Raw genomic sequence first — 12,971 nt, forward strand, 5'->3', positions numbered from 1 at the left:
TGACTCACAAAAACATGTTTCTTCTCATTTCACTGAAGACAGACACACTAGGATATCACTAATCTGTTCATTTCCTCAATCTCTGCTAAGAGTTCAAGTCCCGAGTAAACTTGCAGTCTCAACATCTAATTTTCCTAGTCAAGCATGACGAGGGAGCACTGATGAACTGGAAAGTGTTTACTCAACATGGAATCTAGAAATGTACCTTTCAGATATACACAAATACTCAAGCAGAAACTGCTGCAAGGGTACTGACTGCAGCACCTGTCCAAAAGTAGCAGACTGGTCGAACAAACTCAGGTGTACATCAACGTTAGGCAGTCGCAATGCGCGCAACACAAAAACATCTACAGTCACCAGGTATCTAGACACACGGGTGTATCCACGGTCTACGGAAGGAAGCTTCTTACACTGAGCGTTTCCAGGAAAGGATGCTGGTTTACCGCCATCTGCAATGTGTGCATGCATCACCGACAAACGACTAATTCTCCACTACTGCCACTGACCTCTGGAGGAAGAGGGCACACACAGTTACCTCTAAGAATTCTAAGACATTCAGCCTTATTTGGTGGAACAACTCAAAATACCATGCTAGAAAATGATCCCTAGTTACCCCTGGTACCACTTATGCTGCACCTTTAATGACTAAAACAAACACTATGTTGCCATCTGCTCTGGATGACAAGACATGTAATCAACTGACTTAGTGTTCTTCACAACCAGATTATAGGCAATTTTTTCCCCGAAATACACATCTTTGGGAAGCAAACAAACTATTTATGGAAGAAAAAAGGAGGAATGTTTCGCATTCACGCAGACATAATACTGTTTGGACTAGAGATTTTATTTTAGAAGTATAAAGGATGGAGGCGCAATGATATTTGGCATTTTTAATTTAGGTTTGTTTTATTTAAGTTTAATGTTAATCCATGCTGTGTTTCAGTAAGAACAATACAGATTCTGTATCTGTGGCTCCAGTCAGATATCCAGTAGTACAAATTAGCTTCAAGTTACACATACTGAACAAAAGAGGCTGAGCGAGCGAAGGAGGGGAGGGGTGAGGGAACTGGGAGGGGAGGGGGAAGGAGGAGAAACAAAGAATTGAACAGGCATGCAGGCTTTTCCACACCACCTCCAACGCTAACCTGCTTCAGTGGGAGAGTCAAGTAGGCAAGAATGAGCAGCCACGGATTGTTGAACTGTTACCAGCACCATGCTTTTCAGCAACATTTCAGCAGAGCTTCAAACACTTTTTACAGTAAAACCATTACAACAAACTCCCTCCCCAAACAACCTGAACCATCTCAAGCTAACACCCAATTACTTTCAAACACTGGTATAAAATACGGTTTAAACAATTAGAAAAATGAAAAGTGATCCCACCTCTGCCTCGACAGTGTGATTAACCTCTCTTAGATGCTTACACCAGCTACAAGTCTAATGGCTTTCACATGTAATTTCCATTTCTAATGGTGATCTTGCCACATCTGGCACGGAGACAGTACGGTCATGCTGAAAAAGCCTCTATGCAGTCCTGTTAGTGTCTTAAAGAACCTAAAAGCTGGGACCAGCAAAATCCACAGAAATTCACTCTTGCCTTTAAGAACTTTTGAAAACTGTTTAAAAAAAAAAAAAAAAGAAAAAACCCAACAGGGCAGGAACCTAAATTCTGAGACCAAATGTAAAGTCAGATTTGGTGGTTCTCAGTGACAGTGGGGAGTTTCCAAGGGGTGGGGAGGGGAGGAGTAGGGTGGTCAGAGATGGTTTCTCTTGTTGGCTTTTATGTCTCACTGATTTTCGTCTTCCACATCCTGCAGCGCTTCTTTATTCTGCTCTTCACCTGTTTGAAAAAAAAAAAAAAAAAAAAAAAAAAGACAATTATTTCATACTGACTACATGAGGCTTTGGTAGCCACAAACAAAGGTGTCATTCCAAACATAAAACTCCTTGTATTTGTTACAATTGTATTAAACACAGACAAAGTACTTCCAACATCCTTGACACCTGAGATGTCTAAACCAAGAAGGGATGGTGGTCCTGAAAATACAGGTCAGTAGAAGGGAAAAAACTGATGTGCAGTGAGACTCAATGCCTTTATGCTGAATGAGCTCTTCAAGTACACAGCCAAGGAAACCATCTTACTAAAATGATGTTCAAGCTTTCACACACATCTTGGGTCAAAATACTCTTCCTCAATAACCTCACCTCTTCAAGAATCAAGAGTATTTTGCAAACTTTTTGCAAAATCTTATTTACCCACAAGCTAATTATCAGAAATGCTTCAACATAGTTAACTGGGCAATAAAATGTCCCCAAGAAGTTCTACAGTATTTTATTGAAGGGTGCTCGGCTGTTGTGAATGAGTATTTCACCTTTTGTATCTTAGCCAGGTACTCCAAACTATAATCAGATTATCCTTCAGAATGAAACACAGCATGCTCAAAGTAAACCAGACCACTGAGGTTATTAATGAACAGCATTTGGACACTTCGCTCATGCTCTTTTTCCCTTTGAACAGGATGATTACCCTGGGGGTTTCAACTGCGCTACGACATGCAACAGGAAGCCAGCCTATTCACTGGAAGGTCCTCTACCTATCAGTAAGCATTAAACAAGTCAGCCAAAATAAAGAAGCATGCAAGCTTTTCCCTTAAAAATGATGTAACAGGTAAAAGTTACATTCTCTTGTACTTTAAACAAACCACTTATAATTCCTACATAGTTAACTAGTTTGAATCAAAATAAATAAAAAATCAATTAACCCAACAATCTTAAGCATTCAGATGACCATCCATCCCTAATGCTGTTAAATTATTTCTTAGGATGGACGAGTATCCCCAGACTAGCAGCCTACAAACAGGCGGCATTTACACTGAGGACAGCTTTAAACCAGCCTAAAACATCCCAAAATGATAAATGTTATAGCATGAAGGTTTCAGTAAAGGTAGTTTTAAAATCTCTTCTGTGATGGAAATGTTTGACACTGACATGTAACTTCAAAAAAACTACTGAGAGCCTGAGCAACACAGTGAAGCCCTGTTTCTACAAAAAATAAAAGGCCCAGCTGGGCACGGTGGCTCATGCTGTAATTCCAGCACTTTGGAAGGCCAAGGCGGGCAGATCACAAAGTCAGGAGATCAAGACCATCCTGGCTAACATGGTGAAACCCCATCTCTACTTAAAAAAAAAAAAAAAAAAAAGGCCGGGCGCGGTGGCTCACACCTATAATCCCAGAACTTTGGGAGGCCGAGGCGGGTGGATCACGAGGTCAAGAGATTGAGACCATCCTGGTCAACATGGTGAAACCCCGCCTCTACTAAAAATACAAAAAAATTAGCTGGGCATGGTGGCACACACCCTGTACTCCCAGCTACTCGGGAGGCTGAGGCAGGAGAATTGCTTGAACCTGGGAGGCGGAGGTTGCACGCCATTGCACTCCAGCTTAGGTAGCAAGAGTGAAACTCCGTCTCAAAAAAACACACACAAATTAGCCAGGCATGGTGGCATGTCCCTGTAGTCCCAGCTACTCAGGAGGCTGAGGCAGGAGAATCGCTTGAACCCAGGAGGCAGAGGTTGTGCCACTGGACTCCAGTCTGGGTGACAGTGAGACTCCATCTCGAAAAATAAATAAATAATAAATACATAAATAAAAATAAAAGTAAAAAAAACTACATAGGCTGAATATGGGGTCACATGTCTACAGTTCCAGCTACTTGGGGGGCTTAGGTGGAGTTCTAGTTGCAGTGAGCTTTGAATGCTACTGCACTCCAGGCTGGGCGACACAGCAAGACCGTCTTTTTTTTTAAGGCAGTCTTTAAAAAACTGGCCAGGCGCCGTGGCTCACACCTGTAATTCCAGCACTTTGGAGGCTGAGGCTGGCAGATGACCTCAGTCAGGAGTTCCAGACCAGCCTGACCCAACATGGAGATGGAGAAACCCCATCTCTACTAAAAATACAAAATTAGCCAGGCATGGTGGCATGTGCCTGTAATCCCACCTACTCAGGAGGCTGAGGCAGGAGAATCGCTTGAACCCAGGAGGCAGAGGTTGTGGTGAGCCAAGAGTGCACCATTGCACTGCAACCTGGGCAAGAGCAAAACTTCGTCTCAAAAAAAAATTTTTTATTTTTAATTAAAAAACTACTTAAGATACATGAAGGTCTTTAACTCATAATACAGAAAAAAATACGCAAAGGCAAAGAAAAAAAAAAAAAACCATGGCTTACGGATGAAAGAGCTGATAGGCATCCAATTGTTCTTTAAATGACAATAACTATTCAAACTTAGGAAAAATGATAGGAACATTCACTCTCATTAACAGCAAACCACTGACAAAATATGCTTAAAACACAACACTAAAACACAATTCACTCGTAAGCAACCATGAGATTTGCAAAAGTTCCACATAACTTTGGCATAAAAGTATCTTTGCCATATATCACACCCAACCACAAGTAGGTGGGAGGAGCAGGCCATAAAAGGCACCCTGGAAGGTGGACAGGCAGTTTGTAAGCAACAGGATGGAAAGACGCAGGCATGATTAGTGAAGAACCAAACCGAAAGCAGAATTCACCGAGCCATGATCATGACTTACAAAGTGGAGCGTTTAGGAAGGGAAGAGTTGGGTTTTCCATTAGGAATCTATATTGCAAGGAAAAAGGGAGGGAGAGCAATCATATGAAGGCAACATTACAAGAAAAATAAACCAACAGAGTAGGACAAAGGAAAGCATCAAAGATAAAGGAGCCAGACTTGGGACTTACTTCCTATAAACTTCACTCCAAAAAACAATCTGTCTATTCATTCCTTTTACTTTGAGGAGGATGTAAGAATATCCTCTTGAAAGGTAAAGATAGGGGGAAAAAAAGTTCCTTGGATGGTGGTGCATGCCTGTAATCGCAGCTACTCAGAAGGCTGACGCAGGAGAACAGCTTGAACCCAGGAGGCAGAGGTTACAGTGAGCCGAGATTACACCACTGCACTCCATCCTGGGCAACAAGGGCAAGACTGTCTAAAAGAAAAAAACAAAACCCGGCCAGGCCTGGTGGCACGTGCCTGCAGACCCAGCTACTCAGGAGGCTGGGGCAGAAGAATCATTTTAAATTGGGGGGTGGGGGGTTGTGGAGGGGTGCACGTGGCAGCGGCAGCGTAGGTCTCAGTGAGCCAAGATCGTACCACTGTACCCTAGCCTGGGCGGTAAGAGCAAGATGCATTCTCAAAAACAAAAAATGTAATGCTATTATTTTTTGACAAATCCAACCTCTCAAACTGATGAACAGTATCTCTGTACTCACATTTTTAGTGTATTTGGAGTTTGTTACTTGTACCACAATGTCAATAGACTACCTGAATTTTTCATTGTTGAACTATTTCATGACTTGAAACATTATATCAATAAAAATATTTCATTTAATAAACATTAAATGAAAATTAGTGGCCGGGCGCGGTGGCTCACGCCTGTAATCCCAGCACTTTGGGAGGCCGAGGCGGGTGGATCATGAGGTCAAGAGATCGAGACCATCCTGGTCAACATGGTGAAACCCCGTCTCTACTAAAAATACAAAAAATTAGCTGGGCATGGTGGCGCGTGCCTGTAGTCCCAGCTGCTCAGGAGGCTGAGGCAGGAGAAGTGCCCGAACCCAGGAGGCGGAGGTTGCAGTGAGCCGAGATCGCGCCATTGCACTCCAGCCTGGGTAACAAGAGTGAAATTCTGTCTCAAAAAAAAAAAAAAAAATTAGTCTGCTTAACCAAATTTTATTAGCTGTTTGATTTACAGACTAAAAATGGAATTGAACACAAATGAATTCTGTAGATTTAAAGAAACTGCAAGGCCAGGCATGGTGGCTCACACCTGTAATCCCAGCACTCTGGGAGGCCAAGGTGGGTGAATCATGAGGTCAGGAGTTTGAGACCAGCCTGGCCAACATGGTGAAACCCCCATCTCTAGTAAAAATACAAAAGAAAATAGCTGGGTGTGATGGCAGGCACCTGTAATCCCAGCTACTCAGGACGCTGAGGCAGGAGAATTGCCTGAACCCAAAAGGCAGAGGATGCAGTGAGCCGAGACAGAGCCACTGCACTCCAGTCCAGGTGACAGTGTGAGACTCCAACTCAAAAAAGAAAAGAAACTGCAAAGGTATTACCCTATTTTAAGATGGTCCACTTCCTAAAACTATACTCGAGAACCAAGAATAAGGGTTATCTTTAGTTCTGTATGTGGACCAACAAGTAGTCTACTTTGATTAATCAACTACTGGTTAGCAGTGATGATGACCTACAGAAGCACTACTAACCAAAAACCATTTCATTTTGTAATCTAATTTGGTTTTGAGTTGACATCAAATGCTTTTATTAAGTAAAAAACATTCAAGCCAGGTCACCTTTATTAGCTCTACTCTCAAAAACATGTCCCTGAGGTGAGAGGAACATCATTTCCTGAAGTCAATCCTGCTTCCCAAATTCTCCACATGCTTTCCTTCCATGCTCTCAAACAGGCAGAGAGATACTAGTCTCTGAGTGGGTGTGACTGTTAGGAGTCCACAGCTGTTTGGCCATTCCCCTTCATAGTTGTTGTTAAAACATTTATTTTTCTGGTAAGACATGGCATCTTGCTCAGTCATCCATGATGGAGTGCAGCAGCGCCATCGAGGCTCACTGCAGCTTCAAGATCCCTGAATCTCAGCTGTCCGAGTAGCATGCGTTGGCACACCTGGCTATTTTTCCTCTTTTGAGACAAAGTCTTGCTCTGTCCCCCCATAGGCTAGAGTGCAGTGGTGCAATCTCAGCTCGCTGCAACCTCCGCCTCCCAGATTCAAGCAATTCTCCTGCCACAGCCTCCCAAGTTACTAGGATTACATGCGCATGCCACTGTGCCTGGCCTTTTTTTCTTTTTTAAAACAGGGTCTTACTATGTTGCCCAGGCTAGTCTTGAACTCTAAGGCTCAAGCAATCTTACTACTTTGTCTCCCAAAGTGCTGGGATTACAGGCATGAGCCACTGCAATCGGCCTAGGACAGAATTTTAAAGCTAGAAGCCATTGTTCAGAGTTGGTGAATCGGTTTTGAGTCCCAAGGGCTACTACGGCTGGTAGCAGGTGCCTGAAACGCCATGTTGAGAAGTGTTCTGTGGCTCCATCTGGCATTGCTAGAAGTGTGTGAGCATGTTCTACATTCATCACATATCTCACGCCAATACTCATCTAGTCAAATCCTAAACATGTCATAGAGCCAGTGAGCGTTAAAAGCTGAGTCACCTAATTCTCACTTCAGTATCATAACCCAAAACTCACAAATCTGATCTGATCCTTCCAAAGAAACATACACACCCACTTTCAGAGGCATTTTCAGAAAGTGTAACACTTCCAAAGACAATGCAGTAAGTGGTTTCACCAACAGAACTACACCTAACCTCAAGCAATGCAACATACATGTTTCAGCCTAGGAAACCTTCTTCTTCTTTGAGACAGAGTCTCGCTTTGTCACCAGGTACCAGGCTGGAATGCAGTGGTGCGATCTTGGCTCACTGCAACCTCCGCCTCCCAGGTTCAAGCAAATCTCCTGCTTCAGCCTCCAGAGTAGCTGGGACTACAGGTGCACACCACAACGCCAAGTTAACTTTTGTATTTTTAGTAGAGATGGGTTTTCATCCTGTTAGCCAGAATGGTCTCGATCTCCAGACCTCATGATCCGCCCGCCTCGGCCTCCCAAAGTGCAGGGATTACAGGTGTGAGCCATCATGCCCGGTTGTAAGAAACATTCTTAAAGGAACCAGAGCCAAAATGGACAACAAACTTTGTTTCTAACCCCCTACCACCACCAAAAGCAAATTTAAAACTATCTTATAATGCTCATATCACACTTATTTGTTCTCTTCTCCATCCCTGCTCAACAATCTACCAGGGATAAAAATGATTCTTTAGAGACACAATCAAATTTCCTTTAAAATCAACAAATGTAATAAATTTGGGCTTTTGTGTTTAAAGTAAACATTAACACATACATACTCAACATCACAATTAAGTTTAGTAAAATACTCTAGTTAAAGTGTTTGCAATGAATTTTTTTTTTTTTTTTTTTTTTTTTTGAGACAGAGTGTCATTCTGTTGCCCAGGCTGGAATGCAATGCCGTGATCTCAGCTCACTGCAACCTCCACCTCTCTGGTTCAAGTGATTCTCCTGCCTCAGCCTCTCAAGTAGCTGGGATTACAGTTAATTTTTTTAATTTTTATTGGAAACAGGGTTTCACCATGTTGGCCAGGCTGGTCTTGAACTACTGACCTTGTGATTCGCCTATCATGGCCTCCCAAGTGCTGGGATTACAGGCGGGAGCCACCACGCCTGGCCTGAAAATCTCTAAAAATAGAAATAGCTGGGCACTCCAGATCTGCTTGGCCAAGAAGGTGAAACCCTGTCTCTACAGAAAAAACAAATACAAAAATTAGCTGGATGTGCTGGCACATGCCTGTAATCCCAGCTACTCAGGAGGCTGAGGCAGGAGAATCACGTGAACCCAGGAGGTGGAGGCTGCAGTGAGCAGAGGTAGCACCATCGCACTCTTATCTGAATCAATCAATCAATAAAAATCAGAGACTGCATCAGACCTTTTTCTCCTCCTCCTGAGACACAGCCTAGCTCTGCTGCCCAGGCTGGAGTGCAGTGGTGCAATCTTAGCTCACTACAACCTCCACCTCCCGTGTTCAAGCGATTCTCCTGCCTCAGCTTCCCAAGTGGCAGGGACTACAGGACCTGCCACCATGCCCGGCCAATTTTTGTATTTGTAGTAGAGATGGGGTTTCACCATACTTGAAAGAGTGTAAAGGATGAGGTAAAAGTTTCCAGAAATGGAGCACAGTTATTTTAGTATCATTTCCTACAAAGGCACTAGTTAAAATCTCATAGTTTAGAAGGTAGGCAGTGAGTCTAAATTGTAGCTTGACGTAAAGACATCCCAAGGAATTTAAAATCAAACCCTGCAACTCAAAGAGATGTCTGTTTTCCTTGAGGTTGTTTCCTTACCGTCGCCCTGCATGTCTGAAGTCCATAGTGTCAGATTATCACGTAACAACTGCATGATAAGTGTAGAGTCCTTATAGCTTTCTTCACTCAGCGTATCCAGTTCTGCAATTGCATCATCAAAAGCTGCTTTCGCCAACCTAGAGTATTTAAATAAATGTATTATAAAAATTAAGTCCCAAATCAAAATTAGAAATGACAGGTAGACAGCAATCTTTTCTTCAGTTATTCCAATGTGTAAGTGACAATGATATAAAAAAAGCAAATACAACTAATAAAAATTAACTTAAAATAAAGGTATGGGCCGGGCGTGGTGGCTCAAGCCTGTAATCCCAGCACTTTGGGAGGCCGAGGCGGGTGGATCACGAGGTCAAGAGATCGAGACCATCCTGGTCAACATGGTGAAACCCCGTCTCTACTAAAAATACAAAAAATTAGCTGGGCATGGTGGTGCGTGCCTGTAATCCCAGCTACTCAGGAGGCTGAGGCAGGAGAATTGCCTGAACCCAGGAGGCGGAGGTTGCGGTGAGCCGAGATCGCGCCATTGCACTCCAGCCTGGGTAACAAGAGCGAAACTCCGTCTCAAAAAATAAAAATAAAAAAAAAATAAAGGTATGTGGAGCACTACTTCTTACTATGCTTTAAGCCTGCTACTGATATGCTACAATAAATATATCGACTAATAAAATATACAGAACAAATTCTATCTTAAACCATCACGAAAAAATATATCTCCAAGTTCTATTCAATAGAAAAAAAAAAGACTGAAAACTAATATACAAAAATGAAAACAATTATAATTCCTCTCCTCATTTTAACATTTTCTATCTATCAACAACAAAACTATCCCACATCAAAATACTTCTCCTGACCACTATGCTAGTGGGTTGAGAGGTCTGTGTTTAATACTATCCAAAGTAGTTTCAGTAAGAGCCAAAAGTACTCAGCCAAGTCTATAAAGGCAGGGCCCAGAAACAATACGGAAAGCCGAAATAGCTACCCTGAACTTTCATGCTGAGAGCTTTTGCTCTTCCCCACAACTTACCTGCAGGCACGGTCAGGGGAATTAAGAATTTCGTAGTAGAATACGGAAAAATTGAGAGCAAGACCTAAGCGAATAGGATGCGTTGGCGGAAGTTCTGTCATTGCGATATCACTGGCAGCTTTATAAGCCACGAGGCTGTTCTCCGCAGCCTCCTTCCTGTCATTCCCTGTGGCAAACTCTGCCAGATACCTGTGGTAGTCCCCTTTCCTAAAACAGAACCAAAATTAAAAAAAAAAATTAAACCAGGAACAATGATTTTTAAACGAAAATAAAACTGTTCTAAATTATATGAAATTATGTGACAAAAATGCATGTAACAACTAGCAGGTGTACTTCTATAATTTTAAACAGTCTCAGGAATGACTTTGTTTCATTTTTTACCTTAGACATTTCATATTACTAAATATAAGCAAAAATCTCAAGAAAATTAACTGAGGCACATCTTAAAAAAAAAAAAAAAATCAATAAAATTAGCACCTGACAGACTAGAATTAATCAAGTGGTTCCAAGGAATGGCGTGACAGTATATTAATCAGAAAGTAAAATTTCTAAATAAAACACTAAGCACTGTGAAATGTATGCCATTTAGAGGAAGGGAATGGGATATGTCTCACAAAAGCAAAAGAATTTAATAAGCAGAAGCGAATACGTTTTAATAGCCTGACCATCTTTTTATTCCAACATTGGCTATCCTTCTAACATTAAGCAATTATTCTTAAATAAAAGCTGAAAACCTACATAGGAAAAAAGTTATGATTAAAGACCAACTTTCAATCTTACATTTTCCCTTCTAGTATAAAACCTACATTTTATAATAGAAAACCTTGGACTCGCCAGTGTTAGCTGCTGGAATGAGGTGTTTGTCCAGTACATCCAGAATGTCACAACAGATTAACTTTAGCTCAGTCTCAACCTGAAAAAAACAAAAAAAAAAAAAATATTTTTTTTTAATCAGATTGTTTAAGTCTAGAAATTCAACAAATTATTACAAACATTCTATCTGTCTCTGGTTTTCAGGAAAAGAGCTTAGTATTAAAAAGAATTAATATTCCTCTCAAACTCCCTTTTGCCTCAACACAGAAGCAGAGGAAAGCAGCCTCTAGGTTATTCAAAGTATCTTTTCCTTTCTGCATGCTATTAAGTATTGCACACACACAGGACACACATTGCACATACGCCAGCCCCTACACCCCCTTCACAGTCCAGCTATAGAATTACCAATGACCAAAACTGAACACTGATGCTTCTTTCACAAGGTAGCAACGTAAGACACTGCTTCAAGATCAACTTAAAATAATTTAATGAGCAAACCTAGGATTTGAACCCAGGCAGGTTGCAAGGGAGAGAATTAAAATTTAAACACAGGCACTTTGATTTCAACAGTCACATTCCTAACAACATTCAACAGGCAATTCCTTTAGTGGCAAAGATCCGTAACTAGTTAAGACACCCAAAACCTATCTACTGAAGTAACTATTGCCACCCATCTCTATCCACTGGTGCTGCTGAAAGCATACACCACCTCTACAACACGTACACATCCAGCTTGCTTTCTACTTTCTATTAACACGTGGCACTACTGCTCAGCCTTTCATGAGGTTCCTCTCATGCCCCTGGAATCGTCTTTCCACTGTAAAACATTCTCTCACTTTTTCTTCTATAATCGCATCCTTATCCCAAGCAAAACAACTATTTTCGGAATAAACCACCTTCCTGATGGCTTGGTTCCAACAGAGACTGTTCTAGGAGAAGGAAGATTTCCCTTTTTTTCTTTTTCCCCGAGATGGATTTTCACTCTTGTTGCCCAGACTGGAGTATAATGGCGTGATCTTGGCTCACCGCAACCTCCAATTCCCAGGTTCAAGCAATTCTCCTGCCTCAGCCTCCTGAGCAGCTCGGATTACAGGCATGCGCCACCACGCCCGGTTAATTCCATATTTTTAGTAGAGATGGGCTTTCTCCATGTTGTTCAGGCTGGTTTCAAACTCATGACCTCAGGTGATCCACCTGCCTCAGCCTCCCAAGGTGCTGGGATTAAAGGTGTGAGCCACCGCACCCAGCCAGGAGAAGGAAGGTTTCTAAGTTCTCCTAAGCTCCTCACATATTCAATGACTGCTTTCCTATTACTCTTAAACCCTTTCTCCTCAACAAGCTGATATTCTACATTCCATTTCTCAGTTTCTATCATCAATAGATCTCTACGCCCTTCTCCCACATTCGCTGAGTCTCTACAGCCAATCTATGCAATACCTGAGATCATACCAAGGTGTGGTGTGGCCATGTTCCATGCAACAGACTCCAAGACTTGCACTTGTCCATACCCTGACGGTGCTGCTCCACACTACAAGTCTGAATTGAAAACACTCCACTCTTGGCCCATGCTTCCTGTTCCCGTTCCTCCCTTCTTATTTCTATTCAGGGACTCATCAAGACATCTGAACTTTTTTTTTTTTTTTTTTTAACGTTTTCCTTCTTTTTAAGTGCACGTATTGGCCTCTTGAACTTTCCATGTCTTCTCTCACTGTATCGGCTGCGCTCTCCGCTTCCCGCTTCCTCTCCTAGCTAGCCCAAATCCCACAACACAGCTCACGGGCTTCTTTCTTCAGCACTTTCAACTTTCTCATTTCCTCATTCCTCTGGGACACGAAACTTGTCTACTAACCATCAAAATTCTTTGACCCACATATTTCAGGGTAGTGGTTAACACATCAATCCCAGGTTACAACTTTATTTTTAAAGACAGGGTCTTTTTTGTCCACTACTGGGCTCAAGCGAGCCTCTTGCCACTGTCTCCCCAAGTGCTGGGGTTACAGCCATGAGCCACTATTCCCAGCCCTATGGGCTCACAACTTTCTATGTGACCTCAGTTATGTTACCAAACACTCAAAACCCTTGTTTGTGCATTAATGGGTTGTG

The 12,971-nt window shown here is 42.2% G+C and overlaps 1 protein-coding gene and 1 long non-coding RNA gene across 4 annotated transcripts in view; one reads left to right on the forward strand and one right to left on the reverse strand.

The window, feature by feature from the left end:
* Positions 1-880: 880 nt before the first annotated feature.
* YWHAE (tyrosine 3-monooxygenase/tryptophan 5-monooxygenase activation protein epsilon) overlaps positions 881-12,971 on the reverse strand; it is a 48,951-nt gene continuing 36,860 nt past the window's right edge. For 2 of the 3 annotated variants that reach the window (XM_032263470.1, XM_032263472.1), the window contains 4 exons: positions 10,862-10,968; positions 10,056-10,262; positions 9,014-9,150; positions 881-1,840 (listed from right to left, as the gene is read on the reverse strand). In XM_032263470.1, coding sequence (XP_032119361.1) covers positions 1,788-1,840; positions 9,014-9,150; positions 10,056-10,262; positions 10,862-10,968 — 504 coding nt within the window. In that variant the 3' untranslated portion in view covers positions 881-1,787. Of the gene's footprint in view, positions 1,841-4,593; positions 4,641-9,013; positions 9,151-10,055; positions 10,263-10,861; positions 10,969-12,971 lie in introns of all 3 variants that reach the window. The other variant, XM_032263471.1, reaches the window with a different exon arrangement.
* LOC116540128 lies at positions 9,218-9,730 on the forward strand. The gene is made up of 2 exons (XR_004264317.1): positions 9,218-9,307; positions 9,623-9,730. It is a non-coding gene; the product is annotated as an uncharacterized LOC116540128 (long non-coding RNA).

This window comes from Sapajus apella, unplaced genomic scaffold (genome assembly GCF_009761245.1).
Source record: "Sapajus apella isolate SASKATOON/1434 unplaced genomic scaffold, GSC_monkey_1.0 scaffold136, whole genome shotgun sequence".
Classification (NCBI taxonomy): Eukaryota; Metazoa; Chordata; class Mammalia; order Primates; family Cebidae; genus Sapajus; species Sapajus apella.